The sequence below is a fragment of the Pieris napi genome, chromosome 11, assembly GCF_905475465.1.
Source record: "Pieris napi chromosome 11, ilPieNapi1.2, whole genome shotgun sequence".
Taxonomy (NCBI): Eukaryota; Metazoa; Arthropoda; class Insecta; order Lepidoptera; family Pieridae; genus Pieris; species Pieris napi.
The window spans coordinates 425,357-446,666 of record NC_062244.1 but is presented as its reverse complement, the minus strand read 5'-3'; the positions used below and the strand labels follow the sequence as shown (position 1 = coordinate 446,666).

The window sequence follows — 21,310 nt, the reverse complement described above, 5'->3', positions numbered from 1 at the left end:
TATACACATATAATTTATTCAGTAAAAACACAGATAATCTTTTAAATACTACAAATGGTACGAAACAGTATAGCTGTGAGAAAATAAATATTATCTAAATAGTATTGCTTCTCATCACATTCTTTCACGAAATGATCTCTCTAAATTGAGTAATTGTTATTGAAAATTACTTTAATTAACAAAGAACTACTTAAATATGGCTAAAATAAACTAAAGGTTCTAAAAACTATCATAATATGAATTTTCACTTATGTAATTGATAACTTAAAATTAGCTACGAATTTTGGCTAACATAGCCACATACACTTATCCTAATTCAAAACTTTATTAAAGAAATGTAGACTTTTTTTATTACTTTAATGATAGATATATATATTATTAAATATACATATTATTATACTTTCTTTCCTTACTTCTTCATTTGAATTCAATACAGGGATGATGAAATTTTGAAGTCAAATTTTTTTACAAAGTTCTCTATTTGTATATTTAAATATGTATATAAAGAAACAATATCAGTATGGTAATATTACAGTTTAGGCGTAATTATATATCGATACATAAAGATAGAGCTTTATATAAATTTGTATAAAAGGACGAGATTTGAAATTCATTATATGTATTAATAAACTGTTAAAATTCACATAAATACAGAATTAAACTAATAAAATCGCTTATTTTGTCAAGAATGAGTTACAAAAATAATATATCTCAAAACAGTGATCGCAATTACAACATAATATAAACATACTACATATGTATGTATATGAGGAAAATTTAATGAAACTAAAAGCGCAAATGTAAAACCTCACAATAATAATGTAAGTGAACTAACTGTTTAGTTCTTAGAGACACTTAAATATTCTACTTAAAAACTTTGATCACAAATATGGGTTTATTGCCAACGTTATAAACTAACTACTGCCGAATGTATAATATGAAAGTGCCGAAATAGATTTCGACATCTACGTCAGAATAAATAGATCCAGAATGTCAGCCCAGTGAGTATTAACGCGGCCCGCGTTAACTGAGAATAGGAATGTCAACGTGACAACTGTCAAAACCAAAATGACCGATTGACCTTCTAGCTTCTACATCTATTCATTCTGTAAACGTAGTAAGACAATCATACGCAGGACGCACTACAACCGACTTACATCACACGCACACATTTCGAACTCGTACGAACGACATCTTCTAAACCCTGTCGCCCTGGTACTTCGGCTCCTCTAAAACAAAAGGATCTATTTACTTTACAGATAAAAGTTATGTTTGTTTGCTGTTAGGGAAAAACTATCGGAGTGCTCGGTAGGTACTTCTGGAATCTTTTGCAAGTCTTTCATAACATCTTATGTATTTCACCAGGTATGAAGAAGTAGCGAGAAGGTTAACATCGCGTACGTCACGATAGCTGTGTGTTTTAAATTGACTTAGGACCGATCAATTATTAAAATTTAACTAATGATTTTTTTTAATGTTTAATTAAACCCATCGATTAGATTGTGATAAGCTGAAATGGTGAAAAAGGGGTTCCTGGGGAAATAGGTAATTTGTTAATTTGTTATTATGTTCAAAACAAAACTCGAATTACACACTCGTTATAAAAATTTGATGTGCGAAATACTTTTTTTCATTCGAAATAAAAAAAAATTTAACTAATATTATTTATCCACTGTTCCCACAAATAAAAACAATAAAAATAAAATTGATTCTTAAAAACACAACGTATTTTAATTTAATTTACACGCCACTCGACAAACACGTTTAATTAGCGTTATGTCACTATTAATCTCACCGTTTGCACCAGGGCAGCAGAGACATCGAGCGGTTCGTCTGGCGCGCGGCGCGACTATCGGCTGAGGTTGCTCACGTACAAGCTCTTTAATTCTGTCTTCGGCGTGTTCTCGAAGAGAGCTGCTCGGTTTTGGCCCTCGCCTTTTTTGACCCAGTGCCCGTACACGCGGAATGCGCAGCCGTCGATCACCTAGGTATGTATTATTAATAACATGTTATTTGTTATTATTGGTTTTTAATTATTAATTATTTATTTACAAAACAATTATTACAAATCTATTATCACCTTTTCAGTTTTTTGTTAATAAACAAAAAACTGCAATTTAAACAATAATTTGTAATGCAGCTAATTTGAAGGCAATTTTTGCCGCACACCACCTCTATGTGAAACCGGCTGCCGACTGAAGTACTCTGGAACCAAATCGAAATTTGGGTTCTTCAGGTGTACAACAGTGAGAGAACACACTCTACAAAGAGTGAACCATTTCTTAAAAGACCGGCATTGCATTTGCGAGACTTAGCAATTTGAGCGTCCATGAGCAGCGGCATCACTTAACATCAGGTGAATTTTCTGCCCATTTGTTCCGTTATATAAAAAAAAAGGGTGCGTGTACTTATGTACGCGCGTAAGAAGTTATACTTCTTTGGCATTATTAAAAATAGTTTTTGATTGCATGCAAATAATTAATTACAATTAAATAATCAAAGACTGGAAAAGGAGTCATTAAAGTCAATAAAGTTCAGTTTATATTTGAAAAATTAAATAAATAAATATTTATTATTATTCTCTTACATTAAACAAATAAAACCCTATTTATCTTTAAAACATTTTTATTTCATTATATTATTTATTTTTAAGTGACTCTAATGTCTTCATCAGGATTTCGGTTTGTAATTTTAAATTAATCATTACTTGGTTGTGCATCTACGAGGCTTCTCCAAAACTAAAACTACTACTTGCTTTCTGCAACAAATAAGAGAATATTAATTTAAGCTCTGTCCATGCAAAACTTAAAAAATTGTATAATTCATATTATAAAATTTTTAACACATTTATATTAATATAATTATATAAATGTGTTAATAATATAATTTGTAGCACATGCTACAGACCTGGATAGCAACTTTCTTTTATTCTATTTAGAGATAGAGATAATTTAAATATAATACCGGTGTCTTCCTTGTAGGTTTCTTTTGAGTTGTTTGGGGATTCTTGTTGTTCAGTTCGACATGATTTTCTTTAACCTTTCTTTAATCCTACAAAATAATGAAATTGTTAAGTTATGTTGTCACTGTTGTGCACACCTTTGTTTGGCATTTTAAGTATTCAAGTTATGTCAAAACTGATTTATTACCTTGTCATTGTTGGCTTTATTTGCTTTTGGGATAGCAATTGTTTCCAAAATGATTTTATTTGTAATATCCTGAAATATATAAATAACATCTATTAATTTAAGTATCATGGTGAGTGGTTCGCACTCAGGTATTAAGGTGTATTATACCCACTGTCCATTATAAGTGGGAATGGGCTCACATCTGGCTGGACAGAGTTTTGGTACTACAAGAGCAACATGGATGTTTTGAGGTATTACAATATCTCTAACTACCCTGTAGGGGAATAAAGTATGTGCCTATGCTTGAGAGGTTGAACCTTGAACATCACCATCATATTTATAATTAACATTCCTACCTCGACACCATCACAATCAAATTCATTGAAATCTACTTCAAACCGTTGCGGTATCATCTCTGCCATATCCATTGTGTCTGGAGAAGGTGATGGTGGCTTTGTTCCACCTCTAGTTTTTGATGTTTCACGGCGATAAGATGACAACTCTTTTTTTGTATTCAATTTAGTGCACTTCCACTGAAATTGTTTTTTGTCTCTTGTCCTTATATTTGCTAGATTAAATCTGAAAAATTACATGTTTTGATTAAATAATGTAACCATTTTTTTGAGATACAGGTACTTATTAAAATGTTTACTTCTCTGTAATATCGCTCCAAGCCTTCATTTTCTCCTTATTAGTATTCGTGCTTAAATCTTTGTTCTCAATTATTGATATATAGGGTCGTAGAATATTTCTAAAAAGTTGCTGTAACAAACGCAATAAACAAAAGCAATGAATAATGGTTCATGTTTCAGTTTTAATCAACAATAATACTCGATAATACATACGGATAGTTAACCTCAATTGTATTAAAGCACTCAGGAAGGTTGGCACAGTTTTTTCACAAATATTTTATCATATTAATTAGTATTGATTTAGATATTCAATTTAAATCACTTCTGATTATAATTCAGACGCACATATAAAATTCGCACTTGTATAATGAAAATAACTATATACATAGATAATCTTTTATTTTAAACAATAATTCAAACTCCTATATTTGTTTAAAAGGTAAATGTCAATGTCAGATGTCAATTGTCATGGATATTCAAAATTCTTGTTAAGCTGCCAAGCTAAGAAATAGAATATGCGTGAAGTTAGCTTATATTCTATTTCTTTTGTAGATTGCGCACGCTATAATCACACTCCGAATTTTGTGTCATAGGTGCGCGCGCATCGTAAAATTTCACTCTCATCAAATTTTCATAACGCGCCTAAAGAAGTATAACTTCAAAAATCTAATAATGCTGTCATACTGACACAAGCTGTCCCTGTCACACAAAATTATTGACATCGAGATCTTTAACCCGTATTTTGAGAGCTAAATGTTAAAAAACAAAGACTCTGGGAATTGTGGAGCCCAAAGGTTGACATTTTTGTGTTATTAAGGAAATATTTTACAGCCATTTCAATATTCATCACCACGGGATTCAGGTATCTCCAGCCGACATCAGTTCTTATCGGGTCGAACTCTACTGACCTTGCGCAGCATCCTGAGCGTGTAGGGGTCCGTGAGGGCCTCGTGCAGCGGGATGGCTCTCGCGGAGGTGTGGGGCAGGCGCCGGAGTCTCACCGCGGCGCGGACCGTCACCAAGACCAGCCGGAGACGCGCGCGGGCGTTGAACCCGCTCGACTTTATCGCCTAGTGGGGACGATATCTTTAGTTCGGTTCTTTCATCGTTCATTTCAGAGGAAAAGAGGGGAAGAGTTTTATAACAATAGAGACAATTTGTTAGTGTAGTTTGTGTGTAAAGTGAAAATAAGAAATTAGTAAAATTCTACTCTACGGCACGGGTGAAGCAAAGCGAGCGGCATTACCATAGCGATCTGGTCGATGCGCGACATCCGTCTGCTGGCGGTGGAGAAGGTCTTCTTGAGCGGCGTGACGTCCTGGTCCCACAACTGCCGACAGACACACTTGCGACACGCTTGCGATGACGTGTGTCGGCTTAGTTCGAGGACTCACCGGTCCGACCGACACGCGACACACAAGTTTTATGAAAAAGAAATAGCTAGTTAACTCGTAAAGCGAAACAGCGCCGCGAGTGAAACGGGCCTCGCCATACATTGTATCGATGTATGTACGTATACGTAAAAAGACAAAATATAGCCATGCTAAACAATTGCACAGAAAAAAAGCGCGAAATACTTTGTACGATCAAAAGGAAAGTGAACTATTAAAAATGCACGTGACGCTTATCTTTGAACTTGAGAAAGTAAAAATAGCGGGAAAAGTATTGAATATCGGAATACCAGGATACAATAAATGGAAAAGACGTTACCTTCGTGTGGAAGAACTGATGCTCCAGCGCATCAGCTATGTCAATCCTCTCGCCGGGCTCCACTACCAGAAACCGCCTTATCAGATCCTTGGGGTCCTCTGGAATTCACACGCTCCTCCATTAATTAACTTAAATATACACACAATACATTCTAGACTCCAGAGTGTGCGTTTTGTTAATCATTATTAAGGAACTGACCGGATATGTCGAGCCACTCGGGGCTGGTGAAGGAGTATCGGCCCTCCATGATGTTTCGCAGCATGACCATCTGCTTGCGGTGCCAGAACGGCGGACAACCCACCAGCCTGGGGCGTACAATTATTTATATTGAAATATATGTGCCAAATGGTACACATTATATAGGTATATTTAGAGGACTATTATAGGCGCTGTATTCGATCAAGCTGTTGAGGTTGTGACAAAGTATATAAATAACTAATTATATATTATATCAATTAATAGTAGTAAAGTATAACTAAGAATCCCTACTTTCTATCCTTACTTAATGTTACTGAGTGCACGAGAATGTGCCCGCCCTATGTCCCATTTAAAAAGCACAACATTTTTGAAGTTATACTTGTTTTGGCCCGCTAAGGAAAAATATGAGAGTAAATTTTTACACCGTCACAAAAAACCGACACCCTGATATCTGTTCAAACATCGGTAAAACAGTCTGGGCCGCTAGTTGGCGCTTGCTCTGTTTTATCGACAAATTGCATCGTCTGTCATGGCCTAGTGTGATTCAGAGTCGTGTTTATTTAAACCAAAATAATAATTTCTATACGTATATTATATCGTTTCGATTGGAAGTGACCATTAAAATGGACAAGAAACATACAATTCGAAGAGGGAAACGTCCCTCTAAAGTGCTCGAAGAAAATTATTAAGCCAAAGAAGTATAACTTCAAACTAAATTCTATAAGCACATACACGTTTTTTTCAAGTAACGACGATATGTTCAAATTATGATAAACAAAAACGGATAAAAACTTACAATGTGAACATAATGACGCCGCACGCCCATCTGAAATGAAATGGTGATTATTATTGAATATTCTACAAGGCTTTTCATAAATCAGTCTTGAATAAAGGATATTTGTGAATTATAAAATAATGAAACAAACTAACGTGTCAACTTCCTTGCCGTAACCGGGCGCGTCCTCAAACATGTTCGCCTTCAGCGTCTCCGGGGCCAGGTAGCCCGGGGTGCCGCATAACTCTGCAATTATTCAATATTATATAGCAATAGCGAATCGGAGATAAATAGATAGTTTCGATAGTTCCTAACATGGAGATTTGCTCAGTCTCATTTGTATATTGTTTTTGCTATATTTAGACATAGACATAACATTTATTACTAAAGAAACACACACACGGAAACAGACAAAAAAATTATAAATTAAAAAAGGGTGCGTGTACTTATGTACGCGCGTAAGAAGTTATACTTCTTTGGCATTATTAAAAATAGTTTTTGATTGCATGCAAATAATTAATTACAATTAAATAATCAAAGACTGGAAAAGGAGTCATTATAGTCAATAAAGTTCCGTTTGCATTTGAAAAATTAAATAAATAAATATTTATTATTATTCGAATGTTGTTTTTAAATTCTGTCCAATGCCGTAGCATCTTCCGTGGGCAACTTCATTCTGTTAAATTTGTGTAACGGTGCGCGCGCATCGTAAAATTTCACTCCCATCAATTTTTCATAACGCGCCAAAAGAAGTATAACTTCAAAAATATTTATATAATTTATCATCAATACGATAATTGTTTACTCATTAAAATGCAAAATATGTCACTGAATCCCCTCGAGTACAAGACTGTCAATTAAATTGTTTATGTTACGTAATCAATAAAATTAATAATAACTATTTAATATTTTATATTATTTAATTCCAAATCCTCGGGTGGTTTAATTGAAAGAACTTACCAAACAGCTTTTCCCCATTCTTAAGCACCTTTGCGAACCCGAAATCGGTAATCTTCACGTTGAGCTGGTCGTCCAGCAGAATATTCTCCGGCTTCAGGTCTCGGTGAACGATGTTCCTGCTGTGAATGTATCGCACTCCCTCCAATACTTGTCTGAAATTCAAATAATCCCAGGTTTCTTTATAGACATTGCCATCGAAGGAGGTTAGGAGTTTACGTTAAAGCGTATACTTGGCAACATTTACACACGGAGGGTGTGGCCAGTGATTACACACATAGTTATTAAATTTGTCTCATTCAACATAACAAAACAAAAAATTCAATGTGAATAAACATTTTTTAGCTAGAATAAAACGTCGCAAATGCACACTATACCAACCAACAAAAAACAACTTAAAAGCGACAATAAGATTTTCAGCTTTTAAGTACTAGGAGTACATAAGTTGTAAAGACTCGTGGGAGATCGGAGAGTGACCAACACAAGGCACTTATCTAAATTTGTTTATAGTGTTACAATGCTGACGTAAAATGTCGAGGGTATGCACAAAACGTGTATAAATGTCACTTTATAGAGATAACGATTCTTTATTAGTTATAGCTATCAAACTAACTCGACTTTGCATCGTAAGATTATTATAAATTTTATCATTTGTTTTAATAATCAATCAAATAACGCAATTAAGTAACTACTTCGACTTCATAAATATATTTCCCAGTAGTTCCCAAGCTGCCGAATAAAAACTTGTGGGTAAAATCTCTGTTACCTATGACAGTTGTAGTAATAGCGGAATATTATTAAGCGTCTGTTTCACAATTTACGAATAAGTTCTACATAAGTTCCAAATTAGCTATTTATTACTTATTGGTAGGATAAACACTATTGTTGCGTTTCAGGACTGTCAGATAGCGCCATTCATCACATAAAGTCCATCATAAGCTATGACTCCGATGAATGTCAAATAGCACATTTTATCTTCCAAATAATTTATGTGTTGCACAGCTATTTGATACTTTATCCATACATTGTGAAACAGACCCTTAAAGTTTACACATCAACTTACAAAAATAAATTTATTTTCTTTATGAATCTAATCTATCTATGCACACCAGTATTATTTAAGTGGCAAATAGCTCATATAGAGTTGTTACTAGCAGCCCCTCACTAGGTGAACAACACTGTTATGTTCTTAAGCAAAAATATAGAAAAATAAAATCTCAGGTCACATTGATTGTGGTTACACTCTTAGAAAATGGAACAATAAATTTTTATGATATTTTTCTTAGGCATATCTTTGTAAAGTTTATCGCATACTGCTAGATGCTAAGGTTAGGTTAGCATTATTATGATTACTTATTCAATCATTTTAGTTTCTATATTTGTACCAACCTCATAATATATCTTGTTTTCTTCTCAGACAGAGTAACCACTGAAGTTAGGTAGTCAAACAGCTCACCATTTTTGCACAACTCAAACACAAGGAAAATAAAAGTTTCTGATTCAAATACATCTTGCAGTTCAACTGAAATAAATTTTCTTATATTAATTAATGGTAAACTGTATTAGATTGCAAATAAGATGTCTTTACATACTGCTTTCTATTTTTCTGACAGAAAAAGAAAATAAAAATGTATGAGTTTAAACTGCAAAACACCACAAAAACCACCTTTATGAACCCATGAACAACTAACCTACCTACCGATGAAACAAAAAATTATATAGCTGCTATGCTAAAGCCTAGATTTTGTACCCTAGAATACAAATTAAACTATAAGAATAAAGTAGGAAATCAACAAATGTTATAAATAGATGATGTTAATAGATTGTAAGAAACATTTATCTAAACAAACATGACTATTATTAATAACCTAATTGTATACAGTGACGTTAAACCAATTTGGATCAATCAAACAAGGCCACAGAAGAACCATATCAGTTGTGTATTTTCCTAAATAAATAAAGTCAGTTTGTAACAAAAAGTTCTTACTTATAATTTTATCCTATATTTGTAATGAGAATTCTATTAAAACATTATGTGTCTTGGATTTTACAGTTTGTTAACTATGGTTAAAGCAGAAATATTTTGTGTAATAAAAAAAAAAATTACATTAATAATTGTTACATACCTATTTATTTAATTAAAAAGGTGTTTAATACAAGTTATAAATATTTTACGTCACAAACTTAGAATAAGCATGGAATTCTTACTTTACCAAACCCTACAATTATTTTTAAAACCAATAATTAGAAAAAGAACTGAGATGACTTTAAAGTTATTACCATAAATTGAGAGCCAATAATTAATGCATTTAGAAAGTTAGATTCAATTCTAGGAAATATGGAAAAGCACAGAACAAGTTTATTGTTAGAAACTAGTTACCATCTAATTACAACTCACTCACTAATATAAGGATGTCCAGCAACAACCCTTAGTATGTTAATCTCTTGCCTAGTGGCATCCCTCATGGTGTGAGTGTCCACACCATCTTGAGACTCTTGACTGAGATCAATGATCTTAGCAGCAAACTCATGGCCAGTCTCTTTTTCTATGCATCTCCTTACGGTTGAGCTGATACCTCTACAATAAAATATTTATAATGTATTTACAGTATGTGTTCCATTAAAAGTTTTCCGTTCATATGGTTTAAATGTATTTTTAACATAAAATAATACTGGTAGTATCCAATTAATCAGCTAAGTAGGGTAACTTAGGTAATAGCCTCAAGGTCAAAATTAAGACTTAGAAAGCCAAATCTAGTCCTACTTTAAAATATATCAAATCTAGGATGTGATATATTTTAAAAGCAGGTATGCATGTCGTTAATAATTGGCAACAACACTCAATCCTCAAATCGTGTCACAAACTCAAGAAACTATAAATAACAAAGATCATTAGTTAGGCGAGACGTACCGTCCTATTATTTCCTTCGGTTCGTATTTAGCGTAGAATTCTTTCGCCGCATCTTTATCTGGTAAATTATCGTCATCTTCTTCTTTGGCCATATTCACGATTGGATCAGTAATAGCTTCCACACAGTAAACTCCTAAATGATTTTAGTACGAATATTTTTATATTATTATTCAACACTGACATATACTATGAAGTGATTATTATAGGGAATACTGTTTTCTGAAATATATTCTCAAAGCACCCAGTGCCTATATTAAGCAAACAACTCAGAAAACACACGAATTAAGATGGTTTCAGTTATTTAACGTTTTTAAACAATAGCAAAATATACAAAAAATTTACAATTTTAAAAGTAGAGCTTTGAAGAGACGATACTATGAAAGAAATCTAAATATTTAATTTAATCTATATTAAATTAAAGTGTCATTTCTGAATTATGAGTAGATAGTGTAGACACTGCCACAGACATTACGAAGTAGAACCATATTCTTTAGTTAGTCTGTCCCTCCTACGGACTAATTAGAATTATATTATTTAGAACAACGGTTGCTAATAACGGTTATCGGTTGTTAATAAATAGTTTTTTTTCAGAAGCTTATATTGTACTATAAACATATGCCTTATTACATTAATTGGTAGTATGTATTTACGAAATTAGAGTTATAATATTCTTTTTAACTCACAGGGAGAATGGCCGTCGAATCGATTATTTAAAATTTCAATTTAACAATTCAGAAAAAAACACCCGGCCAATAGTAAGATAAAAGTATTTTTAATGTGTTTTCAAACGATTACGTTTAAAAAGTCAAAACCATAGAGTACATTCCGATACACTGAATATTCAAATGTCTTTTCCTGTCAACAGCTGATTTTGTCTATGGTACAATGACATTTCATATGTCATCTCTTTTACTCCTATTGTTTATCAACATGTTCTATTTCATCTTCAATTTGAGCTGTTTTCTCTTGTTCGGTATTCCGTCCAATGGTTATGCTTTTGTAGATTAATTGATAAGAAAATTAAATGTAGAAACATCACAGTGGCTAATTTATTTAGAATAAAATAAGTTTCTTGGATTTAATTGTTTATTGTTGCTGGTGGCCGTTTTTTAACGGGTGAGTGTTATTGCGCATTTATTTTTTCCTTATTGAGTAATGACAATCTTGTGCCTCAACGGAACAGCTAAACATCTTAGGCAACCTTGAATCAACTCACTAATAAACTATCAGAAACATTAAACATACAATAACAAAATATGGCATTTCTTTAGATTATAATGTCGCAAATATTACGTTATCCGAAATATAAACTAACCCTGCTACTACCATCAGGTGTTACGAAAAATTCATGCCAAGTTTTATATTGCCCTACAATTATAATTACCTTTGTTCAATCAAATTGCCAAATCTAGTTGCATTATCATCGTCCTGGATCATGCATAAAATATAGAAGATTGTGCTAGTATTTAATTAAATGTATATTTTCGTCTTTTTCTCACATGTGACAATTTTTTCTGGCTAGGTACCTTCAATTTAATTTTTTTTTACCTTAATGTTTGACCTTCAAAATTCATTTAATCAATGATGGTTTATCGAACTTATTTGAAAATGATGGCTCTCTTATTAATCCGATTAGAAGTGACCATTATTATTGTGTTTAGATTGATAATACTATTTTGTACCCAGTTAAAAGGAATATATTTATTTTGTTTCTATCTACTATTGCTATCCTAATTTTTATTTTATATGTAGATCAATAAAATTAATTAGTAAACTATTCTTAATAATATGTTAAATATAGACATACTGGTAGGATGTATTTCGTTGAATTAATTTCATAAGTTATAGTGTTATCAGTTTTAATCTTTTAAAATATTACACATTAATGCAACTGTTTTCTTATATTATACATTCTCTTCTAATATCTATTCAGTTTTAACAAAATCAGCCTAATATGTCTAACTTAAGTACAAAAAATCTGAATATTTTGTACTTAAGTTAGACATATTGCCCACAGGCGTCTCTATGTTTATAGTAGATACTTATACATAAAAAATCCTTTGTGAAGTAAAACTAACATCGCATAATTGAAGCTATTAGTAAAGAACTCAATAATACCTAGTGAGTAATATACATAATTTTGTATCTTATTATAACTTTTTTTAGAATTAATTTTTAAAATAGTATTTTTTTACATGCAACACTGCATGTAAAGGCAGCAATCTAAATTTAAAGACTAGAGTTATTACTTAATAAATTAATATGTTTATAAATAAATATATTAAGTTAATTACACTAGGCTAGCTTTTTTTTGTTTAATTTAGATTTTATTAAATTCTGCTTAATTTACCATAACATAATATATTAAAAAGATTTACCTAAATTTAAAGATTACTAAGGTCATATAAGAAAACTGACCTGACTAAATGTGTGAATAAGAAGGTAGGAATTAATTAACACTGTTTCAATCTAATGTTTCGTACTTTACAATCAATTACTTAATTACAAAATAATTTTTTGAGTAATAATATAGGTAGCAAAAGATAATAAAGAGGGCGCGGTGACGGAGTCAATCGCCATCTAATCTGTCCTTGACAATAATAGCTCTCGTTGAAGGACGTCTAGAAGTCGAATTCTTTGTTCCTACTTTTTCATAGGGGACATTGAATTTCATGTTGTGTTTTGCGGTTTATCTAGTTGACTTGTAAAAAAATCACCTTATGTTGAAAATTAATAGTATTTTTATATTACGCAAGATGAATACTAGTCAATACTTTTTAGATCATCAAAAGTATCGTACAAGTCGTACGTGTACGAGCTAATAAAGCGTCTCGTACCTTAGGCATATTGTACAATAATATTACTTATGTAATGCTGTGTAAAGGAAAGGAAAGGGAAAACGTAGACGTCATCACTTATCGCTGTTTTTTGTTTCTAAACTGGCAATTTGAAGGTCTTAATCAAGAGAGAATTACATATGTATGTGACCTTTCCATGTTAATATTGTTTGAGCACGACTCATACAGTTTGATAAACAAAATCTAGAGTTTTATACATATAATAATTTTAAGATGTGATAAAAAATGTGTTTATCAAATTACGTTTTTTTTTTAAATTTAATAGGTAGTCAACCAAACGGCCCATTTTACAGTTTTATATAAAATCATATTGATTTAATTGATACTCTCTGCCACGTACCTCCCGCTTTTTCCTTAATTTGGTCTACCCACCTTCTAAATTGTCTTCCTCCTTTTCGTTTATATACCTTGCACATCGGTAAGGCAAACAGGCAGGAGGCTCACTTGATGTTAAGTGATACCGCCGCCCATGGACACTCACATTGCCAGAAGCCTCGCAAGCGCCTTTTAAGAATTGGTACGCTCTTTTCTTGAAGGACCCTAAGTCGAATTGCTTCAGTGGGCAGCTGGTTCCACATAGTGGTGGTGCGGTAAAAATTGCCTTAAGAAACGCTCAGTTGTGGAACGACGGACGTCGAGGTGATACGGATGGTATTTTGTATTCTGCCTTGACGTCCGATGATGGAACTCACCTGCAGATAGTCCGAACAACTAAACTCAAGTACTTTTTTGCTCCACATTTCTGTTCCTCTTGCCATGTGCCATTGTGAAATTTTATGAAGTAGCTGGTAATTTGGAGCGGGAGATCGTTACTTATCTATTCTAAAAGCATAGGAATCATATTTTTGTAAGTTTGTATATGAATAAACATTCCATTATATTCCTTTTTATAACCGTGGCATTGTATCTATGATAGCTCGACGCTACAATTGCACCTGGATTTATTTAAAAGTGTTCGCAAATCTTTGGTATTGTAATGCATTGTTTATAATAAATATTGTTTTTAATTATATCTTATTTTTATTTTAAAAATAATTTGCATTTGTCAAATGAAATGAAGTAGCATTTTAAGCTTTATGCATATATTCCGTGGCTGTGATTTAGCTAAATAATATATTGAAGGTTTACTTCTGGTAAATGCTGAACTCGACCTCTAAGGTCTTTCTTTTACTTTCACTAGACGATAGGAAACATATTTCCTAATAACTTCGGAACTGCTTCCGTTCAATTTAGTTAAAAGAAACCTGCAGTAGTTATCAGTATAGTGATATTTACTTTATGTATTTAAAAAGTACAAATATAGTATAAAATAATACATAATTGTATTGAACTTCCTAAATAAACGTCTGTTTTAGTCGATCAATTCCGAATCTCGAATATAAGACATCTTAAAATACAACTCACTCCCGCTAAGCTACAGATGGCGACTGTAATACTTGAGTAACTCAGCAATATAACAATACTCTATAGAGCTTGTACCTATATAATAAACTTGTGGTCCGGCTCAAACTCAAAAATATCTTTATTCATATAGGTAAAAACGTACACTTATGAATCGTCAGAAAGAAGTTAAATTTATTGTAAATTTACTACCAGTTCGCAAGTCAAGGGCGTAGAGCGGGTAAGAAGAACTGGCAAGAAACTTTCCGCCACTCTTTTTAATCGCAAAGTATATAGTCATACAAATTGAACTGAAGCAAATCAATCCCAAGGATTAGGATCATTTAAGTATTCCTCGAATTTATAAAAAGCTTTAAAGCTGGTCTTGGGTTCCAAAATCGAATAGTGTCAGACATACATACACATACATAGCCTTCTGTGCCTAATCAACTGTAAATAAATTGTCTATAATCTGACGGTCCAATTTACCCGACAAAGTCCACAAATAAAAAAAATATTGGTTGTTTGTAAAGTAGGTTTACGATCGAGATGTTTACGTGATAACGTCTTATTGGTGATATAAGTTTTTGGGAAGTAAGGAATTAATGAAGATAACAATTTTTTCAAATTTTAAATTACATCTATCGTTTTATTCACACTTTTGATGATAAATTTCGGGTGTAAACTGAGAAGTTTACTTATTCGACTATGATATACATTTTTCTTCATACATTCACGGAATGACTGGCAGCGCTCGAGATGAGACGGGAGATCGGTCCGTCTCTCTCTCGTTATACCTACGATCGCGCTCGTGAGGTTTTGGTGTGACACAAGTTTCTGAACATGTCACCCGACTAAAACGATTTTAAAGACGTTATCACGTCAAAAAAACTGTTTATGGACTGGCTTCTGAACACACCTTACACAGAGTTGGAGATGCAACTGATACCTAACATGTAGTTACACATTCATACACATTACACTCACATGCACCCACACACTCATTTATGCACGCGTGTTACGGGTCGCATAATGCTTTTTATTAGTCGTTGTAAACAGTTTAAAAAATTTCAAAATTGTAATTTAAAAAGGAAGAAACATTATTTTAACAGGTATTTTTTACTTAAAATGGTTGCCACATTGTAATGAATATTTTTTTTAAAATTAAATAAATCCGTACATTACGTTTGTACAACTTTATAATGTTTGATTTTAATTTTTAACGTTATATTTTGAGATTTTATTTAAGGACAAAAAGAATGCGTTTCATGGTAGGCATTTTATAAAATAACAAACTGCTTTTACTTTTGATTAATCGACTAATAATTTTACATACTTTCCATCACAATTGATGCAACGCTGACATCGTGGGATAAAATGTATATGTAGTCAATTAATGCGAGGAAATTAAATAATAGAGAGCGCGTGCGTTTATTAAGTAGTAAGCGCCGCAAATTATCGAAGGAAAAACTAATTAATAAAACTGGTTTTATATCAATATATATTGTAATGAAAGATTATCTGGTTTGGACTTTTTTAGGTGAGTTTAAATTTTAAGTAGGTAAACATGGCATGCACATGAAAGTAAGTTTATTTTTGCCTTCACCGCAAACTACACAACTTTTAATCGATTTAGGTACAAACTGTTGTTAAATTTAACATTTAAAATATATTTAGTACGTGCAATTGATTTTCTCTTGTATTTTCTTAGTTCGTATCTCAATAGAGTGATACGGACGTCTAACTCTAGATAGCAAAGAGGTTTATAATACAGTGTAATAATAATTAATAGTCTAGATCTGAGGTCACTGACCCCCAGTTCTATTTCCAGCGTAAACAAGTCTTAGCTATGCGCGGACCTCTATTTAGTTTTACAAACTGGCAATTATGTGAAAAATCTCGGCTTGTTCCAAATATTTTATTAAATGCGAGCTTGTTACGCTAATTGCGTGTATTTTTTGTTTACATTTTTACTATATACGTTTGAAAAGACTTAAATAGATTAGTTTCCTATGTTTTTCCATTTTGCCCTCTTTCCCTCAAAATTGATACTTGTATACAAAAATTAAAATTTATACAATAAGTTATTATTATAGATGTAGGTAAGTGAAATAAAATTTCACGTAAAATTTTAAATGCAGCATATTTCTTTATACGCAAACTAGCTGACCCGGCAAACGTTTGTTTTGCCATGTATATTATTTATAGGAAAAAATTTTTAGTTCAATAAAAATAACTATCAACAATAAAAAGTAGGGGTTGATCGTAGAGGGGTGAAAATTAAGGGTTGTAGGTAATTTTTGTATGATGTATCATAAAAAAAAATTGGGGTGGACACCCTTATCACTTTTCACAGACTTACTGAATATGCATAAAAAAATTCACAAGAATTAGTCGAGCCGGAGAAGTATGGGAACGAACATTGTGACAGGAGAATTTTATATATATAGAAATAGGTGTTCAGCATTCTGTACTTGATACTTGTAATAAAAGTCTACCGATAGTAAAAGTAACATTTTTAAGTCTTTAGTAATAAAGTTGTTTATAGATGAATTAAAAATCGTGGTCGGGGTAATAGGAATGGTCGAATCATCTGATTGGCGGTCTCTTACTTTTTGTAAGAAATACCTGCGTATTGCTATTACACGGTCCACTGCCTTGTCTGGGATTTGCAAGATGGGTTTTTAGGTTTTATTGGTTTTCACTAAAGCATTAAACCGAGTGAAACTTATGGTCACCGCTCGTACTTCTTAAAAGTAAAACTCAAGTGAAGTTAGCCAGTCTAGCGAGACTCGGAAATAAGTGCATGTTACAGAGATCGACCGATGTTGAGAGACGCTATCCGTGTCTTGATATCCCAACCAACATTTTGGCGCTAATTTTCACCACTCTAATCGTTTGTATTGTTTTAACGGGTATATAAAAGTGTCTAGTAAAACTTTTGTTGGTTTAATGGTCATGAATATAACTAAATAACTCATTAAGATGAGTAACAGTAACAATAATACATAATTTGACTTAAGAAGTTATAAAAGAGTTAAGCTGAACCACAGTAACGCTAGGTATTGTAACCTCAAGTAACAATAAGTACCTTAAGTAGTAATAAGGTTTCTAGTAAGTCTTACTATTCCCAAGTGTTCTTTAAGAGTACTAAGTAAATGTTTTATACCACTTAACATGCCTAAAAACTTAATATTACTTAAGAAGGTATGAAGGTTATAGTCACAACCATCATAGAACCTACTCTTATATAAATTCAAGTAACGCAAAACACTTAAAGTAATATTATAGTTTCTAATAACTCTTTCTACCGACAAAAGCTCTTGAAAATAGTTGACAAAATATTTTTATCACCTAAATTGCTACAAAAGAAGTAATTGGAACTTATTTACAGCAATTTAATTTAGAAATAAGAAACCACTATATATGATATTAGTTGGTATTATGGAGTTATTTTTAGAGCCCTGTTCTTTACAACGGTGTTCGAATTAACTTTTATGTTGTTCTAAGTAATATGAAAATACAATTTAAACGTTGTAACTTTTATTTTCACTTGAAATTATAAAACATATAAAATATTACGTACTTTTATAGCTGTATAATGTCTCTAACTTCAAAATTGTGTATATGTGTGTAGTCTGATTTGCTCTCAAGACTGTTTGCTCTTGCTTGCTTGATTTTTGCTATGAGTTCGTGGAAAAAACGAAAAAGATGTGGAGGAGTCAAAAGAAAAATATCAAACGAATACAAATTAATAATCAGATCAAATCAATCAGTGTCATCCTGCGATAAAACCACCAAACTGCAAACAGTGACCATTGATGCAGTTCAGCATCATAGTTCTTCGTTGAAGAGAAGTATTGATGACGCTAGTCTGGGTTGTAGTAGTTTTTGCAACGAATATGTTCATCCAGCGCAGCTTAAATGCCAAAGAAAATGTTCGTACTGTCGTAGAAACTCCATCGAAAATGTCGGTCAAGTGCGGGAATTTCAACAAGGTTCCGTACAGGTTTTTTATTTATTTTGGTGAGTACTTTATAGGTGATTATAATAGCAAATAATTTTATTTTTCACAGGACTAGAAAATCATACTATGTATGTGAGCAGTAAACATGGTGAAACGCAAGATATTGAACAGGGTTCTGTACAGCAAGAGCTTAATTTTACAGAAGAGGGTTCTGTAGAGCAAGAATTTAATTTTACAGGAGAGGGTTCGGTACAGCGTGAATTTAATTTTACAGAAGATGCCTCTTTATCTACTTATCCTCTTAGTAGTTCTCATAGCTCAGATGAAGAGGAAGAAAGCGAATATATAAAAAATTCGAATTTTAAAAATGACATAAGAATATGGGCGATAGAAAAAAATATTAGTCAAGCTGCCTTCAAAGACTTGATATCAATTTTGAATAAAAGATTTGTAGATATTTTACCATCTGATCCTCGTACGATTCTGCAAACTCCAACACAAATATGTCTCAAAAGTATCGACGGTGGTGAATATTGGCACAACGGAATCATTATTCCACTGACAAAAATACTTCATAATTTGGAGTTTGTGCCCGAAAATGTATATTTGAATGTTAATTTAGATGGGTTACCTATTTTCAAAAGCTCTAAATTTGAATTCTGGCCTATATTGGCAAATATGCACGAGATTGATGATGACCCGTTCATTATTGGTATTTATTATGGAAAAGGAAAACCGAAAAATTTAAATCTTTTTTTAGAAGATTTTGTGAATGAGAGTATTACAGTTTTACAGCAAGGCGTTTGTGTAAACGGCATTAAAGTAAACATCAAAATAAGATGTTTTATATGTGATTCCCCTGCTCGCGCTTTTATCAAAGGTGAGTAACTTTCATACATCGAATAGTGTCATTTCATTAGCCATTTTATTATTATCATAGGTAAATAAAATCTAGTTCTATAAGTAAACATATTTTTGTGATAATTGAAACCTAAAAATACAAATATCTCAAAAGGTTTTATATATTATTTTTTAATGTTTAAACGAAATAGAAAAATCTTAAAATATTGTTTAAGGTTTTCAGTTATTCCAATTCTTGTATTGTGCATTATTTTTACATTCATCAACAATATTTTCTTAGTTTTATATTTATCGTATTTATTAATTATTTACAGGTGTTTGCAATTTCAATGGAAAGCACGGTTGTCTAAAATGCACTACAGTAGGAAATTACTCGCATAATACCCATACAGTAGTATTTTCGTCAAAAATATCTCCTCCAAGGACTGATGAAGATTTTAGAGAATTGAAGTATGGTGCCCATCATAAAATAGATTCACCATTATTAAAACTACCTATTGACATGGTTGAACAATTTCCAGTATCAGACTCGTTGCATTTGATTCATTTGGGCATTATGAAAAGGCTACTTACGGGATGGAAGGACGGCAATTTCTTCAAATTAAAGACTAAGTGGTGTGCACGAGATATTGATCATGTTAATCTATTTCTCGGTAAGTGTAAGTTGCCTTCTGAAATTCATAGAGCAGTAAGAACTCTAGATTGCATATCATACTGGAAAGCAACCGAATACCGAACATTCCTTCACTATTTGAGTTTAATAATTTTGCAGGAAGTCTTACCATCAGACGCATATCATCACTTCTTGAGCCTGTTTTGCAGCGTCACAATTTGTTATTCTCCAAAATACAACCATTTACTTCGGTTAACTAAAGAAATGTTTGAATATTTCGTAGAAAATTATAAACACTTTTATGGTGCCGATTATATTACAAGCAACGTGCATAATTTACTACATGTTGCAGATGAAGTTGAAAGATTTGGCCCGTTGCCAACATTCGATGCATACCCTTTTGAAAATAAACTTTATTTAATAAAAAAAATGCTAAGACATGGAAACAAACCACTGTCTCAAGTAGCCAAAAGGCTATCAGAACAAAATATAAATTCAAAATCACTGAAAACAAAATGCTCGTATGAAAAGCCTTTTTTATCGAGACTTAGTGACACTGAGGTGCTTAACTTTGAGCATTTTATAATTTCTTGTAAAGAGAGGAATAAATATTTTCTATCATCAACTGATGATATTATTGAAGTCCTAAATATATCAATTAACGCTAAAAAGATAAATATACAAGGTAAAAAACTTATGGGGAAAATGCTAGTATTTGAAAAACCTCTTCGGTCATCGTTTCTAAATATCTACAAAGTCTGCGAAATAAGCTTAGAGAAAATTGATATCGTTCTGAGCCCTGATGATGTAAACTGTAAACTAGTGTGTATTGTCCACGGCGGATTCCTGTATTTTATACCACTTTTACATACTTTATAATTTGAATTATAGTGTGTTTATTATTTTTAATGTATAAATAAAAACAAGCTTTTAAAAATAATTGTGGTTTTATTCAAAATATCTTATCACTAGGTTCACTAGTCTGATCAAAACAAGTTTAATAAACTAAGACAAAGATACTGCATATACAACGCGTAACTAAAAGGGTTTATCAATCCGAAAGGAGGTGAACCTGCCCATGAAAATGAACAACTTTTCCGGCGCGGAAAAGTTGTTCAGTTTAGTGCGCGGCTACCCCAGTTGAAATACTACCTTGTCGAAAAAACACATTAAAAAAATAATTACAATCATAAAAATTTCCAATCAAAATCCTTAGAAAAAAAACTTTTTGAAGATAAAATAAAAAATGGGACATTCCAGGCTAGAAATAAAAAAAAAGAACTAATAAAATCATTTAACATTAAGAAATTCTAAAATCAA

At 32.2% G+C, this 21,310-nt stretch overlaps 3 protein-coding genes across 6 annotated transcripts in view; 2 read left to right on the top strand and 1 right to left on the bottom strand.

The window, feature by feature from the left end:
• Window positions 1–10,737, bottom strand: LOC125053855 (phosphorylase b kinase gamma catalytic chain, liver/testis isoform). 3 transcript variants are annotated; one of them, XM_047655448.1, is made up of 13 exons: window positions 10,654–10,728; window positions 10,312–10,444; window positions 9,803–9,978; window positions 8,790–8,922; window positions 7,404–7,555; window positions 6,599–6,689; window positions 6,465–6,494; window positions 5,669–5,775; window positions 5,471–5,568; window positions 5,007–5,090; window positions 4,669–4,830; window positions 1,796–1,984; window positions 1–1,229 (listed from the first exon to the last, which is right to left on the bottom strand). In XM_047655448.1, the coding sequence occupies exons 2-12, from the start codon at window positions 10,401–10,403 to the stop codon at window positions 1,850–1,852; spliced, it is 1,260 nt and encodes a 419-aa protein (XP_047511404.1). In that variant the 5' UTR covers window positions 10,404–10,444; window positions 10,654–10,728; the 3' UTR covers window positions 1–1,229; window positions 1,796–1,849. The 3 variants fall into 3 exon arrangements, with proteins under 3 accessions (XP_047511404.1, XP_047511403.1, XP_047511405.1); XM_047655447.1 differs by having other exon boundaries at window positions 10,312–10,737; XM_047655449.1 differs by lacking the exon at window positions 5,007–5,090 and having other exon boundaries at window positions 10,312–10,737.
• Window positions 10,738–11,256: 519 nt separating this feature from the next.
• LOC125053526 (myotubularin-related protein 4) overlaps window positions 11,257–21,310 on the top strand; it is a 49,875-nt gene continuing 39,821 nt past the window's right edge. The window contains exon 1 of the mRNA XM_047654904.1: window positions 11,257–11,427. The gene's annotated coding sequence lies outside the window, so the exon portion shown is untranslated. The remainder of the gene's footprint in view (window positions 11,428–21,310) is intronic.
• LOC125053528 lies at window positions 17,408–20,885 on the top strand. 2 transcript variants are annotated; one of them, XM_047654906.1, is made up of 3 exons: window positions 17,408–19,396; window positions 19,692–20,030; window positions 20,343–20,885. In XM_047654906.1, the coding sequence occupies exons 1-3, from the start codon at window positions 18,643–18,645 to the stop codon at window positions 20,867–20,869; spliced, it is 1,620 nt and encodes a 539-aa protein (XP_047510862.1). In that variant the 5' UTR covers window positions 17,408–18,642; the 3' UTR covers window positions 20,870–20,885. The 2 variants fall into 2 exon arrangements, with proteins under 2 accessions (XP_047510862.1, XP_047510861.1); XM_047654905.1 differs by having other exon boundaries at window positions 19,692–20,885.